Source organism: Scleropages formosus, chromosome 18 (assembly GCF_900964775.1).
Source record: "Scleropages formosus chromosome 18, fSclFor1.1, whole genome shotgun sequence".
In the NCBI taxonomy this organism is placed as follows: Eukaryota; Metazoa; Chordata; class Actinopteri; order Osteoglossiformes; family Osteoglossidae; genus Scleropages; species Scleropages formosus.
The window spans coordinates 20914733-20941823 of NC_041823.1; the positions used below are offsets into that span (position 1 = coordinate 20914733).

At 41.7% G+C, this 27091-nt stretch overlaps 2 protein-coding genes across 2 annotated transcripts; both read left to right on the plus strand.

The window, feature by feature from the left end:
• Positions 1-2088: 2088 nt before the first annotated feature.
• On the plus strand, positions 2089-9931 carry ddx61 (DEAD (Asp-Glu-Ala-Asp) box helicase 61). Its single transcript, XM_018732262.2, has 14 exons — positions 2089-2422; positions 4382-5373; positions 5476-5539; positions 5706-5810; positions 5925-6054; positions 6366-6512; positions 6951-7045; positions 7613-7735; positions 7856-7984; positions 8148-8264; positions 8462-8525; positions 8991-9092; positions 9321-9541; positions 9857-9931. The coding sequence occupies exons 2-13, from the start codon at positions 5183-5185 to the stop codon at positions 9536-9538; spliced, it is 1485 nt and encodes a 494-aa protein (XP_018587778.2). The 5' UTR covers positions 2089-2422; positions 4382-5182; the 3' UTR covers positions 9539-9541; positions 9857-9931.
• A 4189-nt stretch (positions 9932-14120) lies between these two features.
• Positions 14121-22278, plus strand: tomm40 (translocase of outer mitochondrial membrane 40 homolog (yeast)). The gene is made up of 10 exons (XM_018732147.2): positions 14121-14209; positions 14860-15156; positions 15444-15511; positions 16055-16147; positions 16364-16465; positions 17541-17646; positions 17866-17988; positions 18533-18609; positions 20342-20444; positions 20663-22278. Exons 2-10 carry the CDS (start codon positions 14916-14918, stop codon positions 20800-20802), a joined length of 1053 nt encoding a protein of 350 aa, XP_018587663.1. The 5' UTR covers positions 14121-14209; positions 14860-14915; the 3' UTR covers positions 20803-22278.
• Positions 22279-27091: the final 4813 nt, after the last annotated feature.

Consider the following 27091-nt stretch of genomic DNA (forward strand, 5'->3'; position numbering starts at 1 on the left):
TTATCTTATGCGCGTTTTTCGCCACCCGGGACCTTGTCAATTTCTGCTAACAGAAAAACTAACTGGCATCACACTGTAGCCATGAACGATGTGAGTTCTGCACGTTATATGTCATATTTTCGGCATATTGTTGTGAGGCCTTCCTCACTAATGACAGTTTCTCAGTGATCTGCCTGAGCCATCTGTCCACATGGTACACAGCTGCTTTCGCGTAACATACTACTTCTCTGACTCTGACAGGTCAGTAAACTTACTTCAGGTCAGTTGGAATTTTTACTCAACAGGGCTCAAATTTTCAGTTCACTCGTATTTATTTCACAGATCCTCAGACAGTGGTAGTCTCGCTAGAAAAGCAATAATTTGTGGGTCTGAGAATGAAAATGGACTCGACCAGTTTCTTCGACTGATTGACGTGGTAAAATTCTGGTCTTTGGAAATCATCTGCATATGACAAAAGCCATCATTTCAGCATTACTGCTGCTTCTGTTATTTTTCTTCACAGCTTGAGCCAACAGTATAACAGAACAGTAACAATCCGGAAGTCTCCAGCAAAAACTAGTGTCTTCCTACAACTTACCTCCATTGATGCTGCTCGAATAAGCATGCAGTGTAGTCCTGAGTTTTTTGCAATATTAGAGTGTTGTCAGAGACTTTGTAGTGGTTTGATTATCATGATCTTAGGTACCTCTTAAAATGTACTTAGTTAAAAATGCACTTTCTTTACTGAAATAATGAGATTAGGAATTTATTACGAACCTGTGAATCCTTGAAATTCCAAAAAACAACTTCTGAACTGTACTTTCATCAAAGCACACATTAGCTGTGATTTCATATTCTTTTCATGTGTTCATTACTCATGTCTACCCAGACTGGTTTTGTTTTATGCATTTGTAAATAATAACTAATTGTATATGTGTGTTCAACTGTTCAGTGCACATGTTCAATAAAGTGAGAATATAATTTTATATTTAAAAATGTTGTATGAGTCATGTTTATGTGCAAAATAAGTATGATAATATAAAAAACAGTATTTATAATAAAAGAAAATAAAAGACATATCACATCGTCCTTCCTTTTGTCAAGACCTGGACAGGTCAGTCATCCTCACCGGAAAAGTCACTCAACTCATTCTCAGCAGGAAAAAGCCTAGAAGGAAAAATGTATTCTAGTCTTTTCTTCTCCCAACACATCACAGCCGTAGCCTGCTCTTGCTGGCACGTCTGTCAGATCTCGCACTGCGATTTACCCAGCGCCTAGTCCAGGCTATGGTGATACAGTATATTGCCTAGACTACGGCAACACCTTCCTGCCTGGTCTTTTGGCCAGCCTGTCCAGCTGATTCAAAATGCTGTTGCACGAATTGTATTTGACCTGCCAAAGCATTCCCATGCATCTCCCTCCTTGTTTCATTCCATTGGCTTCCTGTAGCTAACCCTATCAAGTTCAAGACTCTGGTTATGGCCTACGAACCCAGCAATGAATCTGTTTCTCAATACCTACAGAACCTGATCAGTCTGAGCACTGCATTCCTCCGCTTCTGGCTGCCTGTTCATCCCTCTCACAAGAAGTCCAAAATCTAAAGTCCTTAAGTTCTCAGACTTGGCCCTGATGTGATGGAATGAATTCCCTCTTTCCCTCAAGAGTGCTGAATCCCCTGCAGCATTCAAGAAGGGCCTCACAACTCATCACTTTTGGACCCAATTCCTTCTCAAGCTCCCTAAGCTTTTGTACGTAAGTCCCACACCACCTGCTACGTTCTGTCTGCCTATTTTTCTATTTGTAGGACACTTTAATAGGTAGCTGAATGAATGACTGAATAAATGAATGACTGATTTTTTTTTTTTTTTTTGCAAAAATAGGGCACAGAGAGAGAGAGAGAGAGAGAGAGAGAGAAAACGAACTCTGCTACTGTGACCGTGGCTGTATTGAAGAATCAAGCACATATACAATATGAACACACATACAATACTTCAAGAACTGAGTGTACTCATGGCCTTTTGTGGGATGCACTTTTTTCACCCTAAATTGTACCTCACTTTGGAGAAAAGCTTCTGCCGAGTGCATGGAAGTAAATACATATCATATATGCATCATTTAGCACCTCGTAACACCGTAAATAATTACCTTCTCTCCCCATTAATTGTATTACAGTAACAGCGTGTAATTAAGAACTCCACTACCCAGCATGCACCAGCGGTAAGGCTGTTAGGTTTCGTGACGAAACGGTTTGAGTGCAAAGAAACAGCGAGCGAGAGAGAAAGAGGACGGCCATGTTAAATTTCGAATTTTCACTGAGAGAAGACAACAATAGAAAAAGACGAGTTGATCCAAGTACATATTTTCGGAGCTCGGATATATTAATAAGGAAACCGAAGAACGCCCTTGATTAAACGATTTGTGAAGGTCGCAACAAAGGGAAAAGGTAGCTTGTTACACATGTCCTTTTCACTTATTCAACGTGACGAAAAAGCTAAAACTGTAGTGTACGGAGTCGGAGCTCGGCTCGCGAGCAGCCGAGTCCTCAGTCAGTGCGTGTTCGCGGAACGCGGACTAGCAGACGCTCATGCGCGATGAGAACATTTGCAACTTGTCGGTTATTCCATGATGGTTCACTTCCAGCAGTGTTGGTCATTTATTTTTACATGTATCATGATGATGTAGAAAATTTAACGAATGTGCTTCGTTCGAGCCGTCGTGTTAGCCTTAGGCTTAGTAGCCGGACGACCAGCGCGGATTTGCCGCTTTGTTGTCGCTCGCGCGCTTGGCGGTCGCCGCTCGTGCGGAGCCGGAGGCGCTCGAGCCGCGCTTGAAAAGTTCGATGCTCAGCCCGCGAACTCGACTAAGTTGTGGGAACGGTGGGACACGGCTCGCGCGGTACCGCCTTTTCCTTGCGCCTCGCGCGACTTGATGGTTTTGAAGTCACAGAGGAAGTTGTAAGTGATGAACCCAAGTTTCTTTCGCGAACCGGCAACAAAATCCACCTGACGTGTTCCGGCCTTCGACTTTGTTTTTTCTTTACCTCGGGATTTCTTTTTAATTTTAGCTGCTTGTTCCCCCGTGCAGAATTAACAATTAGCTTCTCCAAATAAGCCGCGTTGGTGCCTTTAAGTGTAAAGAAGCCCGGTACACACTGCTCTGATATATATATATATATATATATGTATATATATATATATATGTGTGTGTGTGTGTGTATATGTATGTGTTGGTCCGCAGGCAGGGCAGCACGCCGGCTGTATTGGGCTGCTAACACCGCGGATACTAGGAGCGCTGCACACTTTGTTTCACTTGCTCTTTGTCACACTGACACTCATGGCCACCACACTGACTCGGAATGGGCAGCAGGTGGCATAGTGGTGAGAATTCACACCCTGCACTCGATGACCTTGGTTCGAATCCCACCTCTTGCTCTTGTACTTGCCCTAATTGCTGCTGTAAAAACTACGCAGTTGTATAAATGAGTAAACAGTGTCGGTATCTGAATATCGTAAGTTGCTTTGTGGAAGAACATTGGCTGAATGGGTAACGTGTGCAGATCATGGAGACCTCTGTCCTTTTCCCTCTTCTCTTAACTGGAAAGTGTGTGAAACCCTGCGGTTGGACACAGCCTGCAGGGGACTGTGTCATCACCTGAAAGTTCTCTAATCATGGAACATCACTGATGCATTTAACTGACAATTTTGTCTACAGTGACTTCAGTAATTAAGTTTGTACCCTAATGTACTTACCCAGTTTTTTTTTTTTTTTATGACTGATTCATTTTTACTGCATCAATTCAGGGTTAGTAGCTTGCTCAGGTCTGCTGCAGCAGGAGGTGGAACTCAAACCCGGGTCCTTTGATTGCAAGGCGATAACGAACAAGTACACGGTCATCTGCAGTACGTTAGTATACACAGTACATGTTAGTTCTACTGAAGTATGGCTAATGTAACCTGAATTGCGACTGGAATGGTAGAGTGAAGATCACATTTTTACTATTTAGATTTTCTTATTTCATATGATCTCTTTAAATCTGCAAATTTAGAAACGTGTGCACTTTGGGATTAGAAAACAAAGCCAGTCTTTTAAGCTTTAGTTCATAAGTAGATTGCTACATTGTTGCAGCTTTGAGTTAACGTCTGAGTGAACGTACAGTAATTTACCATAGGCACTTTAAGAGTTAATGTGTCACTCTTTTTACCAGCGCTTTTTTTAATGTTGGAAGTTGGTCATCATACGTATGGCACGTTTACCTTTATTCATTTAGCAGTTGCGTTTCTCCAACTTGGGGTACACAAAAGTGCATTTTACACATCAAACAAAAAAGTTTAATACTCAGTATTGTGAATTTCTTCATTAGTTGTATTATGTATGATATTGTTCTCCCTTTTCATCCTGGCAGGTCAAAAGATTTGAGCTGTTGGCTTATTGACAGCAGAGGAGCACTCAAGCTGTGATTTCTTCACTACAGAGATCGTAGAGACCAGCTGTCGGTGAAGAGACTGAACTTAGGAGCGGATCACTGAAAGAATCATACAGATTGGACAGCATTTTGCTTTTGGACTCTCAGTGGTCCATTTTGCAAAGTTCATTTTCATCCACAACGGACTTTTTCTGAAGCATCAATAGATGAGCAAGTGTTGGACTCAATAGTGAATATTTGATTTGAATATATGGACCATTAAGAGGAGGGTTAGAAGCATACAGGACATTTAAATAGAGTACTTGAAGACTCTGTGAGGGGGGAGAAGCACAGAAATTTTGACCAAAACCAATAATTACTGTCCGTTTGAACTTGTAGGACGTCAGAAGACTTCTGTTGCTTCAGATTGCCTTAGCAGTTCTTACCTAGAACTTGTCACACAGTACACGTTCAAATACAATTTTCTATATTGTGTACGTGTATGTAATTTATTTATTCACATAAATGATCATTTCTCTTCATATGGAAGAGTGCTCATGTATATAAACCTTTTTTGTACATCAGATGCTCTTTTTTTTAAGAGTTAAGCACTGTACGTGTGTGTAAATATATATGTAAAGTTCTTTAAAAGTAAGTTATAAAATCTCAAGACTCAACACTTGTCAGTTTTATAACTTTACAGAAGAAGGCATTAAAATCTCAGTGAAGGAGAAACCTGTAAAGCCTGACAAGTTAGCAATTTGAACAAGTAGAGGAAGTCGACCCAAAAGTTTCTGGGAAATGGCAACTGCAAGAACAGAAAATCCTGCTACTATGGTAATGGGACTGAACAAGCAAAATGGGCAAATGAGAGGGCAATCTAAAGCTGCCACTGTTCCATCAGCAACGCTGTCTGTGGGTGCTCAGTCAGGAAAGATCCCCAGTGGCTCTCAAAAAGGAATGAGTGCCCCCCAAATCAGCAGTGGCATCAGGTGAAACATCCAAGGACAACTTCTTCCATCTGCTGCTCTCCATGAAATTCTTGCTGTATTTTTTTTTTTTTTTTTTTAAATATTTGTCAATCCTTTTTCCAGATTTGGTGATGACTGGAAGAAGTGCCTGCAGCTTCCACCTAAGGACATGCGAGTAAAAACATCAGTAAGTGAGACATTATCTTAACAGTGTTGTATAACTGCACATACCCTGTTTCAGGTTTTAAAAGCAAATCTGGCTGACTTGGGACTTACTGCGGTTATGGTTATACTGATAAAAACAGACTGATATAAGATGGTCTGTCAGTGCTGTCCCATCTCTTCACCCTCAGGATGTGACAGCAACAAAGGGCAATGAGTTCGAAGACTACTGCCTGAAGCGTGAGCTTCTCATGGGCATCTTTGAGATGGGTTGGGAGAAGCCCTCTCCTATTCAGGTACTTCTGTTGGTGTCCTTGGTTTTTCTGCAGCATTCTAGATTCATGCCGTACTGTTTGCAGCTTTCATTTTTTTGGATAGCATCCAGTTTACAATTGTGGCTTCTCTTCCAGGAGGAAAGCATTCCCATCGCTCTGTCTGGCAGGGACATACTGGCCCGGGCCAAGAATGGCACAGGCAAAAGTGGCGCCTACCTCATCCCCCTTTTAGAGAGGATTGACTTAAAGAAAGACCACATACAGGGTGAGACAATGATCCATGAACATGCTTGTGTTGTAAATCCCTGTGAAAAGATATTTGTGATGTCCTCACTAAGGGATATTTGTGGAGATTTGTTAATGTTTCACATACACAATTACTGAACAGGGGATTTGCATACATGGTGAGATGCTGAGGTGTTGACACTTGGAATAATCCATTGGTAATTGCTCATACTTGCCATGTCTTTCTATATAAACATATCAATTCCACAAGCAATCAATTTGGACATGGTTCTTCCTTTGTAGAAATCCTACATTGTGCTTTACACCTAACCACCATTTCTCTCCTTTTAGCCATGGTTTTAGTGCCCACTCGAGAACTGGCCCTGCAAGTCAGCCAGATCAGCATCCAGCTCAGCAAGCACTTGGGTGGGGTCAAAATAATGGCTACAACAGGGGGCACCAACCTTAGGGATGACATCATGAGACTGGATGAAACGGGTAATTTACCTTAATGTATTTTGCAGCAACTCAAATCATTTGTTACTAAACTAGGTGTGTTTTTTTTAATTATGCTTTGTGATGTAGGAATATTGTCACCTGTTACCAGTGTTCTGATAGATATGTTGATATCTTGAAATATGAGAGCTGTGCCCCTTATAAATTACCCTTTAAATTTGAGTGATCTTTTCCTGAACTGTAGAGAGCCTGCGGTACCATAGGTCGTTAACACGTTACATGTGGTTGTTTTCATTTTTCTTTTATAACATGGAACCACACAGTTGTATGTTCTGAACATTCATTGTGTGTAAGATAAATTTTTACTGTTTGAACAACCCTGTGCTGCATATTTAGTTCAACCTAGATGTAACTGCACTCTGCACAAAGTAGCTACGTATTCTGAAGTCATACAGCCATACACTCTGTGCCTTTTTTCAGTTCATGTGGTGATAGCTACCCCAGGCAGGATTCTGGATCTGATTAAGAAGGGAGTGGCCAAAGTGGACAGAGTTCAAATGATGGTGATGGATGAGGTGAGCTGTTTTGAAGCTTGTAAAGCAGTGGTTTTCTTCATGGAGGGTAGGACAATAGCTTGCACAGAAGTTACGAATTTGCCAGCTTGGGCCCCAGCGAACTACTTTTCAGGAAGTTACTTAAGTAGCTGCGGTTAAATATCTAGCTGTATAAATGGGTAAAATGGAATGTAGCTTTGGTAAGTGTTGGCCTAGCAATAAAACAGTAGTACATGTTACACCCTCATTCAAGCATCATTAGAAGTGGGAATTTGCTAGAACTTTCTCCTGACTATTCTTATGCCTTGGAAAGGCCTGTTCCTCAAGGCAAACATTTGAACTGTACTGGCATAAAGAAAAAAGTAAGGAAAAGATCGTTTCACGTTGCGCATGAGACAGGAAGAGTTGTTTCCGCAGTGAACAGAATTAGTGCTAGGAGTTCCCCTCCACCCACTTGTACTGTGAGACTGCTGACAGAAGGAAGATGCTTTCCAGATTCAAACCGTCGATTTTCACTGCAGTACATCATACTGATGAAAGAGGTGTTTACATAAATGTTCTGTTTTCCCAACCCTCTCTCTCTATTAGGCAGATAAACTGCTGTCTCAAGACTTTGTGGTCCTGATAGAGGAGATCATTGGTTTCCTAGCAAAAAATCGACAGATTCTTCTGTATTCTGCCACTTTTCCAATTAGTGTCCAGAAGTTTATGGTGAGTGTGTGTGGTGGCCAAGACTTCCGAGTTATAGTAGCTTACACCGAGAATTTACTCGCCATCTGCGTTTTTTTGTGAAACATTTATTTAAGTTGTTCTCTTTTCCCTCCCTTCTAGTCAAAGCACCTGCAGAAACCATATGAAATTAATCTGATGGATGAGTTGACACTGAAGGGCATCACTCAGTACTACGCATATGTTACAGAGAAGCAGAAAGTACACTGTCTCAACACGTTGTTTTCCAGGGTGAGAAATCCTTCCTGCACAGATGTACATATGTAAAAGGAACTGAATAAACTACAGTGCTCTGAGATTGAGGTGTATGGTACTAGTGTGAAATCAAAATGATGCTATACTGAACCTTCAAATTGTCACATGCTTTGGTTTTTGTTCTTTCCGAATTCTTCAGCTGCAAATCAACCAGTCCATCATTTTCTGTAACTCAACCCAGAGGGTAGAATTGCTGGCTAAGAAGATCACCCAGCTTGGGTACTCATGCTTCTACATTCATGCTAAAATGATGCAGGTCAGTTGTCACACTTGGGCTTATATATACCAGACATGGAAGAGGTGACAAAACCATACCTTAAAATTCAAATGTAGTTTATATGAGAAATGTCATGTTTAGTGAAAAGATAATGAATGTAATGTTGAGTGAAAGACAGAAAAGGAGACAGGGGTCAGTTGCTTTCAGTAATCATTATTTGTCTCTGTGTTTCACAGGAGTACAGGAACCGTGTATTTCATGATTTCAGGAATGGATTGTGCAGAAATTTGGTGTGCACAGGTATGCATTTTTGTTGCCCATTGCCAGCCTGTGCCTTCACCTCCCAAGGACTCACCATATGTCTTCTGTTCTGCTTGTGTTTATAATCTTGCACACTTGTAAAGTACACATCAGTTGGTCTCTATATGAAAAGACCTTTGAGGTACATAGTTACCTCGAGCAGGGTAGGGTACCGAGCTGTACAGGTTACTTTGCTGTGGTAATTATTTTAAGTTTGTGCTATAACTTCAGTAGTTTTTTTAATTTTATCTTAAATAGTTTATACCCATGAAACCAATTTAAATGACAAGACCATGTGAGAAATTTTCAGCTTTTTACATTGACGTTACATTTACAGTGATGGCATTGCTGTCCTGTAGAAACATTAGTAGTTTTTAGTTGTGTTGAAAAAAAATCCTGCAAACTTTTTGTTTTTGGAAAGTTACTGACATGCTATCATCCGGTGTAATGTCTTGTCTGTGCCAGATCTTTTCACTAGAGGAATTGATATCCAGGCTGTGAATGTTGTCATCAACTTTGACTTCCCCAAAAATGCTGAAACGTACCTGCATCGTATTGGCAGATCAGGTAAGGAAGAATGTGGTGAGGTTGTGCTGTGTACTTTCTGGCCCAGTGATAAAACTGGATATACCTTTTGTTGCTTTGCAACAGTAGATTTTTAGTAATAAAATTGAAAGGTTAGTTATCTTCCCTTGATAGACCCTTTTCAGCTCATTCTTTCTTTCTGCAACAGCAGTATGTCAGCTTTTCTTTGTCATTGTATGATTTCACATAACTGACTTTTGATTCTTTCAGGGAGATTTGGTCATCTGGGCCTTGCCATCAACTTGATTACTTCAGAGGACCGCTTTAATCTGAAGGCCATTGAGGACCAACTGGTCACTGACATAAAGCCCATTCCTGGCACCATTGACAAGAGCCTGTACGTGGCAGAGTTCCACTCCACAAACCCAGATGGTGAGGGTGAGGAGGGGGATGGAGAGCCTGGCCGCAGAGAACGGCATGGTCCCTAACTGGTAAGGCACACGGACCTGCTGATTCTCCAGATCAGTTGGCACATCTTAGCTTTATAGACACTGACAGTGTTTAAAATAACCAAATTGAATTCAGATTCTCACTGCTTTGTAGTTCCTGCTCATTACATTTGCTTCATGTAGCATGGAGGGAAGTGGAGGAATTTCAGGACGTTACCAAGTGACACATTATATGAATATAATGAAAGGTTCTTAAAGTTTAGTGATTTGTTGCACTGGACTACTGTGGGGAAAAAAGAATGAAGAGGTGTGTTACTGTAGGATTAGCTGATTTATATTGTATCTTTTCTTTTCTAGGGCAATAGGACATACCTGGCTTTTGCACAAAATATGCTTCTGTGCAGACATGAAGCTTTTTTTTTTTTTTTTTTTAAAAAAAAAAAAAAAACCTTTCCATTCTTGCCTCTACACTTTTCTCTAAATTGCTTTTCTAGTCCTTCTCACCTGGGTGCATTTGTGGATGTTTGTTGTTCTTCTTGATGGCAATTGCCAGCAGAATTGTAACACCACTTGAAGTCACATCCATACTACCACATCCTACCAGTCAATCCTCTGTTAAACATCCAGCCCTTTGGTCCATTTCACATGCTATAGATGATCACACTTTGAGGTCAAATTCTTTGTGGTGCTGATGGCGCACAATGGAGGTATTAATGCAATATATAACCAAAGTTGCACGAGTTGCGTGTACAAATACGGTGCTCTGTAAAATAAGGCAAATTAACCTGCACCATTTGGACTTGTTTTAGGAAAATTTGTGCAAGGTCCTGCAAAAAAGAGCAGCTAAATGTGTGTGAATGAATGCAAATTCTTAGGTGTGGTAATTTTCTGAGGTCCATCATGATAACGCAGCATGTGAGGTCTCCACTCTGCAGAAAATGTAGCAGAGGTAATGGGTGAGCTCAGTTGTCCTTTTTGTGATTCTTTCAGTAATAAAGAAAATACAAATGAAAGGATGAAATGGTTTTAAGGTTCACTCATTTGCAAGAAGTGCTGTTGACATGTCTGGTCCAACCCAAGCTTGCATAATAAGCATCGTTATCATCGTCTCAAAACTCTGTAGTTCATTACACACTTATTCAAGTGCCTTAATTCTTCCTCCATACGTTTCAGATTCTGGGTGGGCCTGCTAGTGTGGCTGAGGTTGGCATCTTTTAATGTTGATCTGTTTGTTACAGGCATCTTTAACAGAGAGGGTAGTTTTGGAATTTGCATACAGGAAAATGTGAAACATACATACGTGCATATACACATCATGGGAATATGATGTGTGCTTACTGTTAACTTGTGGCAAGATGAAGTCAAATCGGAGCATCGTTCTTTCAATAAAATAGATCCTGCGCGTCTGTCAGGCCAGATGAGTTTAATTCAGTGAGTTGTTAAAGGTTGACATGCAATTGAATTTCATCACATTTGAAAATGGACATGGCCGTGTTAGTCTTCTGATACCAGTTCAGAGTTGTGCTGTAATAAAAATATGTGATTATTGTATTCGGTTAGTATAAACTTGCTGTCCTCTTCACTCAAGTGTTCTCATACACAGCGCCATGAAGTAATTACATCTCGTGACATTGCCACAGCTTAAAGACCAAGGCAGGTAACTGACTGTATAATGTGTGGACCACATGCTAAGAAAATGTTAAACATTCAAGCTGTTTAAAAACATGTTGGCACAGAATACAGACCAACTGTCAAGCAAAATGGCTGGTTTATACCATTTCAAAATTTGATGATTTTTGGGGCTGGTAGCTATTGATGGCAGTGTGTCATTGTGGACCATATTTGTTTTAAACTTTTGTTTCGGCCCCAGGTTAAGCATCGGAGGACAGATGTACAATTGTCCGTGTTACTTTTAGTTTTACTTTTTGTCATGTGCAAGTAGGTGTAGCTTGTTGAACTGGAAAGTTTAACAGGCAGGTAGCCAAAGCTTTTTGCTCCAAGCATTGTTGCCGGCTTCTTTGTTATTTCTGTCCTCCCCACCCCCATAATAAAGTCTGTCTCGTTCTTCAAACCTGTGTTCTGGTTTTCTTTTTTCCCGTGATATTTTGGAAAAAAAATGTTGAAGTTAAACATTGTTGAGCACTTTTTACAGACTCTCCAGCTGTTCTGGAGCTTTGACCAGCAAGGCTCTAGGTCAGGTTACTTTGTATTGCAGCTTCTACATTTATATTTATTGATTTAACAAACGCCTTAAGAATGTATCTCAGGTTGGGATTGATAGTGCCCTTTTTTTTTTTTTCTGTATTTAGCATCTTTGATAATTGATTGGTTATATATTGCATTAATCAGCTGCCAGTGTATCATGGTGACCGGGTGTAAAGGCGAAATGGTATGGAGCAAAAATCTTTGTTGTAAACTTGTTTAATGTTCGGTGAATATAATTTTATCACTTCAAGTTCTTTTTTTTTTTTTTTTTCAGTCATTGGGCTTGGGAAGAGTGGTTTTAATATTTTAAAGCAACAAAACTTCACTAGGGAGCTGGTTTATTCATAGTGGCAAATTTTGTAGTTGAAGTGCTTTTTAATTCATGCAATTTACAGATTTTAAATACATGAAGTATTAAATTCTTATTTGGCTTTTAACGTCATGAACTCATCTGAACAACATTGTTTACTTTTTCTTTGCTAAACATATAAAGGAATATCAAAAGTACAATGAAAGCTGATTTGTGTTCATCTGTGGAAGTGAGGTGGAAGTGAAATGTAAAATTATGTATTTTTTCTCCTGAAATTTGATTTTTGGGGTTGGATGGTAATATTTCAGTTTTAAGTTTGAACAGAAACACCAGTGAAAATGTCTGCTTGCTTAGAGCTGTATGTGTGTCTGTGTGCGTGCGTCCGAATGACCAATGTAGAATTATTTGGACATCTGTGCGAGTGTGCTGTGTGTTCTGCAATATTAGAACACAATTTATTGCTGTACTAAGCGTCTGGTGTGTTCTGTCAAAAAGTTGAAAACATGGGCAGCTATAAAACCTTAAATGCTGGATCTAGATATTGGGAAACCAAAACCAAATGACTGGGTGAATGAGGGGATTGAAAGAGAACGATGTGCGTGAAATGTAATGCCAAAATACCTGACGTGGTTGATTTTTAGGGCAGAAAATATGCTGTGCTGTGGAGCACAATGTGCTAATGAGTATGCAGCATTAGCAAAAAAAAAAAAAAAAAAACAGAAAACGGGTGAAACAGTTATTTGAGCTAAATTTCCTTTACATCAGTGAAAAACGAGCATTGTACTTCATCCTCTGTCTGAATGTAGTAAGTCATGATTTGACCTGTGTGTGCGTGAGAGAATTCTTACTGTGTATTCTACTGAAATCTTTGACGCAAGCATGATCGCTCACTTGGGGAACACACACAGACAAGTCATGTTTGCAACCTGAATAAAATGTTCTCTCGATGTTCTGCGTTTATGATTTTTAGTATAAGTGTGTAGGAAAGTAGAACTTTTCTTTTCTCTCTCTGTTCTTACCCAGAAAGCTTGAACAGATAAGAGAGGTCAACACAGGGAAACGCTGCCTGCCTTCCCAGTCGCTGTTCATTTAAATGTGTGTATTTCTCCAGTATCTCGTACACATACAGGTATTATTACATCAACCATCTTCACCTCTTTCTCTATCCTAAATGTGCATCTAAGTAATCCGATTACTGTGGAAGCAGGGAATTATTCAGCTTTATTAAAAGGATATGAATTCATACTGTCTACAGGTACTTTTTCCACTTTACCTTTCACCATTTCTGTGCCAAGTTGGTGTATGTTTTGTGTTCATCAAGGCAAGTTGCGGGGTTTAAAGGGCTGAACACGCAGTAGCAGTGTGACGTCACGAAGAGCGGAAAGGCCTGTACAAACAGTACTTTCTTTATGTCTGCTTCATTGTAGCCCTTCTTATTAAAACTATGAGGCGAAAACGTCTGTTGAGAAGGTGTTTCTTTTTTTTTTGTTTGTTTTTTAAATACCCACAGAACACCACAATTTGTTTTGGCCACGAAACAGAACACAAACCTACAAACTGACAGAATATGTGCCACCAGGTGATGATTACTGATAGATGGGTCGGGTTCAAATTTCAGAAGTGACCGAAACCCTCATCAAAATAGAAAGGTTTTGATATGGGATAATTTTGTGTGTGTATTTTACCAGAAAATTACCACACTTATGCGCGCGCAGACGCAAAATTTTTAATTTAAGGCACGATATTAATTTAAACATCACTATCACGACTGCGGTTTCAGTGACTGAAAGTATTCAAAATAAGACTTCGCAATATTTACAATAATATACCCGGTGTAAAAGTACACACAGCTAAGTGACTGTTTAAGCCTGTGTTGTTTTCCACGCTGCGGAAACTTTCCACTTAATCCTTGCGGCGAACGGGCGTTACGCCGCGAGCTCGACGCAGCTTCCCGGTCTCGAAGTGAATGAAGGTGGGTGGAGGAAGTCGTCGGCGAGGTCAAAGAATTCTAGCGCGTGCTCGCCTTCCGGAAACCAGCCATTACGCCTCCTGTTTCTGTCAGCCAACCGCAGAGAACCACTAACCCGAACGGACCAATCCGAGGGCGCGTCTTTCAGCAAGTAGGCGGGATGAAGCGCTAGTTCGGTTGTCCCAGTGCCGATATTACACTGCAGCTGTCCTCTGGAAATCGCAACGTGAGTATAGCACGAGGTTTAATATAATACATGGATTGTATGAATTACCACGTATTGAAACCCGGCATTTATAGGTTTCACTGCGGTCATTGAATAGCCCTCCCACACTGCATATCCTGTATCCTAAGGAAAGGGTTTACTAGAAACATGTTTGAAACCAGAGGTAACAACAACGTGTGTCTTTTTATTAAAAGAAATACATAAATAAACGTATCACGTGATCCCTTTCGAAGGTAAGCAAACTCTGAATGTTAAGTAATGTATTTAGATAGTTCCCAATCTTGGTTTGCACGTTTCACTTGAAGATGGGGTCGTTGTGCTAGTCTGGGCTGGTTTCCATGCTGTGCTGGGCTGCCTTTTCGAAGTTTTACATGTCCTCGTGCCTTGTCTGTCCTCGTGCCTTGTCTGTCCCTCTGCCTTCAGCAGGTGAGCAGCCTTAGGCTTAGCACAGCTAGTGACCCTCGGAGATGGTTGGGAAGAGCAGTCAGATGACTGGAGGCCCTCTGGCTTTTTACACAAATCATGTTAATGATACAGTACTTACTGTAGTCGTTCATTCAGCTCTGTGGTCATGTTGGTGTGATCCTGAGCGGCGTCTTGCGCAGAGTCTAAATCAACACCTCACGTTCACTTTTCCCTCCTTTTTTTAGGAAGCGGTGCGAGGCACACCTTACACGCCCTGCTCGCGTCCTGATCGTCTCTCAGAATGGGCAGTGTGTTGGCTGCTAGCTCCCCCGGTGCCCCCCCTGCTTCCAGCAACAGCAGCAGTCCAACTGGGGGTGGTCCAGGCGTGGTGTCGGTGCCACCAGGATTCACCATGCCCCCCGTCTCCTCCCTCTCTCCCACCTCCGGCATCGGGAGCGCAGCCGCAGGGCAGCAGGGCGCCGAGACGGAGAGCTCCCTTCCCAACCCGGGCACTTTTGAAGAGTGCCATCGTAAATGTAAAGGTGAGGACTGCGATGATCGTACGACCGATGACGTTTGCGAGATACACTTTTGTTGCGGATGTTAAGAAACGGAAGGATCATCCACGAGTCAGGCTGTTTCTCCTCTGCCTAGGGTGCACTTTTGTTATTATGAGCCTGATGGTCCCACGTTCGACGTTTTGGTGTTGGGTTGAATCGGATAGCCTTTAAAATCCACTCTTTGTCACCTGCCTTGTGTTCTGGATTTAAAGAAATAACACGTGGAGTTATGTTTCTCTTAACTCGCCTGTGCTGTACCTCGGTTTCAGAGCTTTTTCCAATACAGATGGAAGGCGTGCGGCTCGTGGTAAACAAAGGCCTGAGCAATCACTTCCAGGTAACTGACGTCACCGGGACCTTTTTGTGTTTTGTAGGTGAACAATGGACCGGTCTGGGCTGCTGTAGAATTTTTATAGGCATACTGCTCAGAATTTGATAACCACACTTGGCCAACTTTTGGGTGGACACATATGGGTAAATCACAGTGCAGCTGCTGTAAATTTACATTAATTGATTTAGTAGATGCTTTTCTCCAAAGCAACTTAGTGTTAAATCTGTTTATATGCCCGTTTATACAGCCCGGTGTAATTTTACTGGAGGAATTTAGGGTAAGTACCTTACTCAAGGGTACTACAGCTGCAGATGTTATTCGAACCGGCGACCTTTGGGTCCTAAGGCAGCAGCTCTAACCCTAACCCTACCAGCATTCATCTTCCCACACAGATATGTGTGATATTTGAGCAGCAGCTGAACTGGGTTTACATTTACATTAATATTTATTCATTTATAGAGAACCAGTTTGCAGGCTCAAGAAAACTGAGGTGTGTTGTGGTAAGAGAATATTATGTTTGACTTGGATTCCTGCAACTGAACCCCTTAGGTTAGTCACACTGTGGCCCTAAGCACTCTGGGAGACTCCAGCTATCGGTTCGGTGCCACCTATGTGGGGACCACTCAGATTTCACCTACTGAGGTAAAAAGCACCAGTTACTGCGTTTCGATCATTGTGTTGCATTTCTGTGATAACTGAACTGTGTTTGTTTTATGCAGTAATAGATATAATCGGTGTTGTAAATGATCTTTGGATTTGTACTGCCATTTGTGTGAATCTGGGTTCTCTACCTCCATGGAGAGTCTCTTGTGTGTTAGTGTACTCAGGTATACTGTGTTTTTGTGTGTTCATCACCAGTCCTTCCCAGTCTTGGTGGGAGACATGGACAACAGCGGAAGCCTCAATGCCCAAGTCATTCATCAGCTCAGCAGCAGAATCCGCTCAAAACTGGCCTTCCAGGTAGGAAGTGGGGGGGCATCAAAACAGGGAAGCAGTTTTATGGGACCATGAAGACTGTGGGTAATGGCACTGTGTTATTGTCCTCACTCTGTTGCTACATACAAAAATGAGGTGAGCCAATTTTGTTCTAAGTAATATGGGGACAGGGGGGTGCCGTGGCGCAGTGGGTTGGACCGCAGTCCTGCTCTCTGGTGGGTCTGGGGTTCGAGTCCCGCTTGGGGTGCCTTGCGACGGACTGGCGTCCCGTCCTGGGTGTGTCCCCTCCCCCTCCGGCCTTACGCCCTGTGTTACCGGGTAGGCTCCGGTTCCCCGTGACCCCGTATGGGACAAGCGGTTCTGAAAGTGTGTGTGTGTGTGTGTGTGTGTGTGTGTGTGTGTGTGTAATATGGGGACAGCTAATAGTATAGTGGTTAGTCACTGCCTTTGAACCCAAAAGTTGTAGGTTCAATTCCCATCTCTAGCTGTAGTACCCTTGAGCAAGGTACTTAACCCTGAATTGCTCCAGAAAAAAAAAGAATTACCCAGCTGTGTAAATGGGTAAATAATGGTAACCTTAACAGGGTGGCGCAGTGGGTTGGACCGGGTCCTGCTCTCCGGTGGGTCTGGGGTTCGAGTCCCGCTCGGGGTGCCTTGCGACGGATTGGCGTCCCGTCCTGGGTGTGTCCCCTCCCCCTCCAGCCTTGCGCCCTGAGTTGCCGGGTAGGGTCCGGTTCCCCGCGACCCTGTATGGGACGAGCGGTTCAGAAACTCTGTGTGTGTGTGTGTGTGTGTGTGTGTGTGTGTGTGTGTGGTAACCTTAACATTGCAAGTGGCTTTTTAGAAAAGCATCGGCTAAATGAATAAATGTGGCTTGTCATTACATTTGGCTAAGTGGGGAAACCCGAAAGACATGAAAAATTTGAAAATAAATTGAGATAACAAAGGTCATGAATAATGAAAACTGTTATGGTTGATGGGCATTCTTAATCTTTCAAGGTCCCCCCCGCCCCAGTAAAATTTTGTAGCCTTGTGCATATCATTTGAAACAAACCTAATTATCTGTATCCGCTCAGAGTGGTTTGTGTCGTTGAACTAGACGCAGCAGCAGAAGTTTGTGAACTGGCAGTGCGATGCAGAATACAGGGGGCAAGATTTCACCACGACCGTCACGCTCGGCAACCCGGACCTCCTTGTCGGCTCCGGTAGTAAAAAACCTTCTGTTTTAGACCTGTTGCTCAGAAACATTTCTTAGCCTCTATCAGCATGCTCACACAATGTATAATACTGTATCCACACCGTGGTGTCCGTGCTTTTAGTCCATGGATCCATCCACTGGCCTCAAAGGTATTTTTTTTGTGATGATCGTTTACAGTACAGTGATTTTCCCCCCCCCCGCACTAACTTCCATTCATGTTTTCCAGGTATTTTAGTAGCACATTACCTGCAGTCCATCACCCCATCCCTGGCTCTGGGAGGGGAGCTGGTCTATCACAGAAGACCAGGAGAGGAGGGCTCGGTCATGTCGTTGGTGGGCAGATACACAGGTGCGAACAAGTTATGAGTCACTGTAAATGTAATATTCACTAACTAAAAATGCAGCATTGCGATCTGAAGGTTTGTAGGTTTACGTCACGTGATAGACCGTTAAGGAAGATACTGGGTAGTTTATGGGTTTACAGTAAACTACAGCAAAATATGCAGTCATGGATGAAATTGAGAGATGAGATAATGTCATTTTGAATATACTCTAAATGAATGAGATCAGTGCAGAATTTTTTTGTAGCCTTGCATACAAACTGTCCTGTGAACATATGAATTTTAATAATGTGGTTAAGAAACAGCTCACGTATGGAGCCAAGCGGAGGGATATCATCCATTTCAGGAAATGAGTGAAACGCATTAAAATGTTCTTTAGGCAGATATTTGATAGGTAATCTTTAGTTATCCTTTCTTTAAATGGATTTGGTTTCAATGGACACCAACGGTATTTGGGAGGTATTAATGTTGTTCTGACAGTTTGCTGTCAGTGCAGTAATGATGGCTGTGTGACACTGATGTATGGGCTCGTTGCTCTCTTCTGCTCCGCAGGCAATAATTTCATTGCCACGCTGACTGTGGGGGGAGCTGGAGCACATGCCTCGTACTACCACAAAGCCAACGACCAGGTACCGCGTCTCGGTGTGCCCCCTCCCCCTTTAATGTGCGCTAGTCTTGTGTTCGCATGCAGGAAGCTTTTACTCAGTCATTTGTATAGAAGAACTTCTTGTAGGGGGCTGCAAAGTCACTGTATTATTATTTTTTTTTTATATATGTAGCATATGTTATCTTGTTTCTTTGCGTTATGCCTGTGTTCAAGCACTCTGTCACAGCATGAGAGAGCTCTAAAAAAATTAATTGAATTATTTTTATTAAATTGATTAGTACAGTGCATCAGTCACATAAGTCTAAGTGCAACAATTCATCACATAATGGGGTTAATTTGAGCTGTGAAATGAGCTCATTAAGCAAATTCCCATTGCGAGGGATTGAATTATCCTTATTTGTTATTGGGAAAAATATGTTTTCGTTCATTCGCCACTTGTGCAATACAGGGTTGTGGTGGTCCAGAATCTATCCAGGAAGCAATGGGGGTGAGACGGGGTGTGCCCTGGACAGATATTTTGATTGTTTGGCGCATCGATGTTCATGAAATAATCGAAGTTCGCAAGATCGCTACTTGTGCCTTTCGTTCTGCAAAGCACGTGAACTGTTTTGTTAGAGGAGCTGTGTAGCGTTATTGTGAAGTGCTCGGCCCCCTGCAACTGCTGTTGTGTCCTTGCTCCAGTAAAAAGTACTTTGCTGTATAAATGGGCAGCAGGAAGTGTAGCAGTTAGAGCTGCTGTCTTCGTGCTGAGAGGTTGCAGGTTTGAATCCCACCTCTTGCTGTAGTATCCTTCAGCGCTCAGTTGTTCCAGTTGTATAAATGTGTAAATGATAAAACTTAACATTGCAAGTCACTTTAGAGTCAAGTACCAGTTAAATGAATACAGGCTATAAAAGAATAACGTGGACTAATGAATAGTAATAGCAAAGTTGAATCCGCTGTTTCAGTTGCGACGTTAGATTTACCTTTATTGAGTGCTGTGAGCGGATGAGATGGTCCGTGATAGGAAGGATGTGGTTGGGTTTGTTCTGGAAGGAGAGTAGTGTCTGTGTGCAGAGGGCAAGGCAGTGGAAATAAATGCTCTCTGGAACTGAAACGACCACTAATCTGAACGGCGTGTTACTTCGGCAAAGAGTACCTGCTAAATGCACAAATGGATTTTTTTTTTTTTTAATGGAACCCCATTATACACAGGCTGAGGGTATGGTACTGCGGTTTACACAAGGCCAACCTATTAGCCATGATCAAAAATAACTGACAGACTGAAACTTAGGAAAATCAAACCATTAAATGAAATCATATCAAACTTCTAAAAAATATGCAAAAGGATTTAAGCATATATCTTAGCTGTTCAGGTATTGATTTATTCTGTTCTTAAATCCACAATTATATAATTGCAGCAGTACACTAAATTTTATGGACAAGTGTGTGTGTGTGTGTGTGTGTGTGTGTGTGTGTGTGTGTGTGTGTGTGTGTGTGTGTGTGTGTGTTTTTAAATCCTCTTGTATTTTGAGATTTTGTTCCTGAAAGATTGAACACTGAAACAGACTGATGCATTTGTATAGCCCTCATTACTGTATCCATGTGCATAAATCTTTTTATGCTGTGACATGAAGGTAGTATAAATTCCAGCTATTATGTGTGTTGATCTTGAGTGTCATCCTGTTTTTTGTAGCAGTTTAATTTCTTTTTTTATTATTATTATTAAATATTTTAAAAATGGCATTAATGTAGCCCCTGTGCACTGCCCGCAGCTCCAGGTCGGGGTCGAGTTTGAGGCAAGCACTCGAATGCAGGACACGAGCGTCTCCTTCGGATATCAGCTTGACCTGCCGAAAGCCAACCTGCTCTTTAAAGGCAAGCACAGCACTTCGTCCTCACCAGATCCCGTCTATTAAATTAATCTACATGCTGTCTCCTAGTTTAGCTTGCTCTTTTGTCCACTTCGCATTTATGGAGCTGGATTCTTTTCTCTTTTGCTGTCGAAATTGACCATCTTAGACCATGGAGTACTAGAGCAGCAGACCCTCTTAACTGCACTTGCTCCCCCAACACACATGTCTCTGGCTTCTTAGGCTCCTTGGACAGTAACTGGGTGGTCGGTGCGACCCTGGAGAAGAAGCTAGTCCCCCTGCCCCTTTCCCTTGCCTTGGGCGCCTTCCTCAACCACCGCAAGAACAAGTTCCAATGCGGCTTCGGCATTACCATCGGATAAGGGCCGGACCACAGGACACAGGAACAGTCTGCAGCCGCCCACCTGTAAACTGACGCCGAGAGACCGAGACAGACGTGACACTCAGACACAGGGACTAAGACTTGACTAGCAGGAGAAATGTTAGACCTTTTAATAAAGTGACACATACAGAAAGGACTGCTGTGTGGTCTCTGCTAGAATGCAGATGCGGGCAGTGAAACCGAACATTGCACGATACCACGAGTCCTTTCTAATGTGTCATCATACGCAATTAAAACCCACCTCAAGAATCAAATTGCAACAGGAAAGCTGTGGATCATATGCCGTGTACTGTTTACAACAAATGTAAGTTTGCAACTGTTAGATACCGTAGATAATAGGTGTTCTATAAGTCTCCTTGTGCCATCCGATATGACATTAAGTCTTGTTACAGCAAAAAACCGATATAAAACGTGACAGATTGGTATTCTGACATCATGGCACACAGTTAAATATGTGACTAATAATGAAACTAAGTTAATGAGCAGACATGAGAACCTTGAATATATTTATTTTAAATTCCAGTGAAAAGCAACCATCTCTTTATAGTGCATTTTTTCTAAATTAATTCGTGCTAGACCATTAAAGATGCATAATTGAGCCATGTAGGCACAGATTAAGTAGATGGTGGTTCTTTACTGATCCACAGAATTTCTTGTTGTAGCTTTTTTAAGTTACCATAAAGCTGGGAATGATTGCCTAGTATTATATGGGGAATTCTATGCTGGTGCCCTGCATGTGTGGCCCTTTGGGTTTTCATTTGGCTACAGTCATTTGCATTTGTCCACTGAACACCGACTACGTGTACTGTAAAATCAGTAGGGTTTAATAAACTGTCCAAGTTGATTCAGCGCCACCGATATACTGGCTCGGAAGGATGGCACACAGATTGCTGGTTATAACTTTTTTTTTTTTTTAATTACCTGATTAAAGGTGTGATTGTTTCAGTTTTGTATTGTACGGGCTGCCTGTGCGTCTCAGTGCTTATGGTTGGGTTTGAGGAACTATACAAGTGTGTAGATTTAACGGTGGAATCTTGTTTCGAGTCGTTTTAATCGGTTTTTTTCTTCACTTCCTTAATTCAATGGTATATATATATAATAAAATATATATATTACCTGTATAGACCAATGAAAGGATCAATTACATTTCTTATGAAACAGTGAAAAGCTGGTTTCTGTTTTTTGACTAATTCTGATTTTTCTTTTTTTGGCGGGAGGGGGTGTGGATGATCATGTGAGTGAGCTTTTTACAGAACCATGACTGGCCATGTTGAAACAGTTGCTTTTTTAACCAGTGTTTTTATTGCATAATTTGTGGGAACTTTTGATTTAACCTGTAAGCAAGGAACACATTTAAGTGGTAGGTTACATGTGTAAACAAGATTTAGTGCAGGTTATCAACATGAAGAAAGTTTTAACTACAGGGTTTCAGAACCATGCCAATAAAAACTATAAAGGTTTGAAAATATATATTCTACAATAGTAACATCATTTTACTGTGCTTTGTATGGAGCTACAAGAACCCTGAGAAATTGCACCTGCTTTTTCTACTTTGCCTGCACTGAGGATATTTTTAAAACAAGTTTCCCGTACCTCAGGTAACATGGTTAATGAATACATTCATAACATAAGTAGCTTGTAACAAATGAATATTTAAATTAGCATTTAAATATTTAATATTTCACTACTTTTCATTTCCAGAATCACCAGTAATTTTAAAAAGTGCCTGAACAAGGTCACTTCTTTTAAAATCCTGTTAGACTGGATTTATTAATTTATCATGCTTGGGTGATTTTCCTAGTTGGAAAAGAATTATTCCCTGACCTTTAATATTCAATAGATTTAATTTGAATTTCTTGCTTAAGCTATTAATATGTTTCCATATTTTACACGCTATCCATTCACTTATGTTAACTTAGTCATTAGCATTTGGCTTTTCCACTCCTTGGCTATGTTGAGTATCGTTGCTGTCTGAAGTTTTTAAATGTCAGCCGTTGTCTATTCCTGAAAAATGTGCTTTATGAAATAAGGAGAATCTCTTTGCTCAAGATAGAAACGCTGCGGCCTCAAAGCTGTAGGCTTTCGGGATGAAATCTGGTTCCCGCTGTGTCGGTTTTTATACATCATCTTCCAGTGATTTATATAATATATTTCCTGTGTATCTTACACAAAAAGAATGTTTTGCTGACAGTCTGGTGGTGATGAGAAGGGACTTCTGCAGTCTGTGGGGAAAAATCCCTATGCGTTTTATTAAAAAGGATTATTTTTCTGACTGTCCTTTCCGGTGAGGGAGGGATTTGGGCACTTAGTGGGGAAATTCCTGCACATTTAATGCTGTTCACTTTGAAATGATTCTTGAAACTGTGAAACCCGTATTCGGTGCCAAAGAGCTGCAGAGAAAGGAGACATTCGCCCGTATGAAAATTCGGGAGTTACTTTCATGAAGGTCCTGCAGGAAAACATACAAATAAGTTGGTACCGAAATCATATTTCAGCTTTTCGAATGGTCCTTTGACAATTCCATTTGATTGAAAATTGCGCAACATCTTTATCGGCGTGTGCGGAAATGTCAGTGACAGAAAATGAGAGAAAGATAATATGACGCAGACTGGGAATTTTTCAAAATATGCTCACACTTCACACATTAACTAAGCCATTTGATGCTTTCAATCAAGGTAACCCATATAGGAGAGAAGGATTTTTCTAAAAATGTGAAATACCTTAGAATCTCAGGAGAAAACTCTACAAAAATACTTGTATCATAAATTACTGAATATCTCAAGCTGCTATTGGGAAACAGTGGTGGGCTTGTATTTGAGAATTTCTCCTGATTTAATGTTTACTCAAATTGTACATGCATTTTACATCATGTGTACTGAATCTGTGACTCTGAAATTGCTGCCACGATATAAATGTGTGTGTGTTCTGCGTTGGATTGGGGATCTGGCTAGAGGGTACCATGCTTTACACCGTGTTCTTGGGATAGGCTTTGCCCTAGCATGACCAGCAGTGCCCAAGCAGTTGAGAAAAATGGAAGTGTGTGCGTATATTTATACGTGCTACGTGTTTATGGATTCTAAAAAGCAGTTTAAAAAAGTCAGTTTCCCTTCTTACTAGTCTGTTATAACAATGAACCCAGAAATAGTTGAGTTTATTGGGATCATATAAGAAGTTGGTAATACTTTCATATGGAAAATATGAGGATATTACAGATTAACTGTGTACAATACCTGTTTTTTCAGCTTTAATTAGATTACTTTTAAACATTTTCACTGTATGAAACTTAAACATTTATTATATAGCTAATGAAAGACTATTACAAACATCTGGTAGCACAGTTTTTAGAGCTGCTGCCTTTGGCCCAAAAGGTTCCAGGTTCAATCTCCATCTCTGGCTGTAGTACCCCAGAGCAAGATATTTACCCTGAATTGCTCCAGTAACATTACCCAGCTGTATAAATGGGTAATTAACTGTAAGTAGACTAACATTGTGAGTTGCTTTAGAAAAAAAGCATCAGATAAATGTAAAAACCCTGGACTGAATGTGAAAAGTGTTTGCATCTAGCAACATGTTGCTGTGCTCCGGGTTCAGAGGAGCAAAGCAAGAACCCACTCTACTTAGCTTTTCTCAAGCTTTCTTTCCCACCTCCATATTGCCCAGCACTCACTCACCCCTTCATAATCCCCATGAACCCCCATAACGGTTGAACAACTCTGTCAAGTTTTACCCACAATGCTCAACTATTCCCAATAAACATTTTTTTCCACCCGAACACGACGCTCCCTCGTAACACGGCTTGTTACAATACTCCATAGTTAATCCAAATGTGACAGAATCCGAGCAATCGTGTACACACGTTCTTCACGTATCCGGAAGGTGCAATAAATGGGTTAGGCATGCGTTTATATACAATAAAACCTTTTTCCTGATTAGTTCAATGTCAGCTTTTTTCCCCTCTTTAACTGCTTTATATGTATATGCATATTGTAAATAAAAGCGACAGTAGTATATTGAGCCAGGAAATGAGCTGCTGGTGATAAAGCAGGAAATACAGAGCAGTGATATGTTACCAAAAAACACACTAACCGAACTGTACTTCCACACTTGCTGTCAGTGTGATCTGATTACATCTGTCAGCTGCAGTAACCGACAGACCTGAGGGAGTAACTGTTATCACTCTATGTGGGGAAAACAGCCCTATGTTGCTTCCGTGCGTCTTTGACGTTCCGGGCATCAGATTTCACCGGTAATGCTGACTTGTAGGGGGGGGGGGGAGGAACCCCAGGGCTGCTCATGAGCACTTCTTCGGAAGTGAGCGTTCTCAGAAGAGAGTTCGTCCTGCTTGTGTACCTGCGTTCACATCCGCTCTTCCCTCTGTGTGTCTCTTCTTCTCCGGGTTCATTTTATCATCTATTTCATTTTTACTTTTGTTTTATTCTCTGACTCGTCAATCACTCATTCGCATTCCCGCTCCCTCAGCTAGTGGATGAGACTGGTAGGCCGAACTTCGTCCGGCTGGGGGTATCCGGATGGTGTTCTCATCGCCCGCTATGACAGTAACATTGGAAAAGCAGACTTGGAAGGCTCACAGCGCTTGGGTGGTATGAGAGGCTGTGGGTTCGATTCCTGCTCAGTCAGTGTGGAGTCTGCACGTTCCCCCTGTTTCTGCATGGGTTTCCTCTGGGTGCTCTGGTTTCCTCCTACACTCTAAAGACATGCTGCTTAGATTCCCCCATAGTGTGTGAGTGACTGAGAGAATGTGTTCCACTGATGTATGGATGAGTGACCCTGTGAAAGTAGTGTATCTAGCAGTGTAAGTCAACTTGGTGAATAAGGTGGGTGGGCTGGTAACACTACATTGAGTTCATTGGAAGTTGCTTTGGAGAAAAGTGTCTGCTGAGTACAAAAAATGTAAATATAAGAGATGTGCCAGATGAACCAGAAGCCGAGTGATAACTCTGGGAGGCTGAGACCCAGACCACAAGGCAGGAGCAGCAAGTCGCTTCCATCATGATGAAGGAAAAAGAACATCCAGTGTAGGCCCATCATCTCACATTAATAAGAAAAGACTACTAATTTGATTAAATAAATACATTGTTGTCATGCCCCCCATTGGCTGCTCAACAGGGAACACCTGCTTCGAATTAGCGAGCACAAGCTTAAAAAGGGGCTGTGGAGCACAGCCTGATGCAGAACCTTGTTCAGTTTTGTTGATCTTCCTCGCCAACGCACTGGTTTCTTGGATTTGCCCCTTTGGATTCTGTTTGTACATTGGTGACCTTTTGCCTGTTCCCTGATGATGTCCACTGAACTGCCCCTTGACCAAGCTTCCTGTGCTCTGCACTTGGGTCCGATGCAACCGCACCGGAGGAATAGTATGACAATTGTGCTTATTTTATGAGTTTGTTTGCCTGTTATCGGCTTGGAAGTCATCTTTGTAAATGAAAAATTGTTGTATTTTTCCTTAAAATACATTAAGGATAGAAACAAATTTTGAATTCTGTGTATAATTGTGCAACTGGATCCTGGATTTCTTGACTTGGAGACCTCAGTCTGTCAGGATCGGCAACATCACCGCCACACTGAGCACCGGAGCTCCTTAGAGCTGTGTGTTCAGTCTGCTGCTGTTCACCCTACAGACTCAAGACTGTGCTGCAAAGTTCAGTTCAAATCATATCAAGTTTGCTGTCGACACTACAGTTGTGGGCCTCATCGGTAACAATGACGAGTCAGCATACAGAGAGGATCTGACCCATCTTGCAGAATAATGTAAAGACAACAATCTATCTCTAAATCTTGACAAGACTAAAGAGATAACTATTGATTTCAGGAGGACCCAAGTAGACCAATCACCTCTGCACATCAACGGAACAGCTGTAGAGTCAAAAGCTCCAAGTTTCTTGGCGTGCCCATGATGGAGGACCTCTCCTGGACCCTGAACACCACCTACCTACCCAAGAAGGCCTAGCAGCATCTCCATTTCTTACGGAGGCTGAAGAGCGCGAAACTGCCCCCTCCCATCCTCACTACCTTTTACAGGGGGATGATAGAGAGCGTCTTGACCAGCCGTCTCACAGCGTGGTACGGGAACTACAGTCTCTGACCGCAAGACCCTACAGCGAGTGGTAAGAACAGCCGAAAAGATCATCGGAGTTCCTCTTCCCTCCATCGACTCCATATACAACAACCGTTGCATCCTCAAGGCCAACAGCATTGTGGATGACCCTTCTTACCCCTCTCATAGACTCTTTGACCTGTTGCCATCCAGC

Excerpts from the sequence above, each read along its gene's own strand:
- tomm40 (XM_018732147.2), top strand. The coding sequence starts at position 14,916 with ATGGGCAGTGTGTTGGCTGCTAGCTCCCCCGGTGCCCCCCCTGCTTCC. Across the intron at positions 17,647-17,865 it reads GGACCTCCTTGTCGGCTCCG|GTATTTTAGTAGCACATTAC; the intron begins GTAGTAAAAAAC and ends CATGTTTTCCAG. Across the intron at positions 20,445-20,662 it reads AGCCAACCTGCTCTTTAAAG|GCTCCTTGGACAGTAACTGG; the intron begins GCAAGCACAGCA and ends CTGGCTTCTTAG.
- ddx61 (XM_018732262.2), top strand. The coding sequence starts at position 5,183 with ATGGCAACTGCAAGAACAGAAAATCCTGCTACTATGGTAATGGGACTG. Across the intron at positions 8,265-8,461 it reads TTCATGCTAAAATGATGCAG|GAGTACAGGAACCGTGTATT; the intron begins GTCAGTTGTCAC and ends TGTGTTTCACAG. Across the intron at positions 9,093-9,320 it reads GCATCGTATTGGCAGATCAG|GGAGATTTGGTCATCTGGGC; the intron begins GTAAGGAAGAAT and ends TGATTCTTTCAG.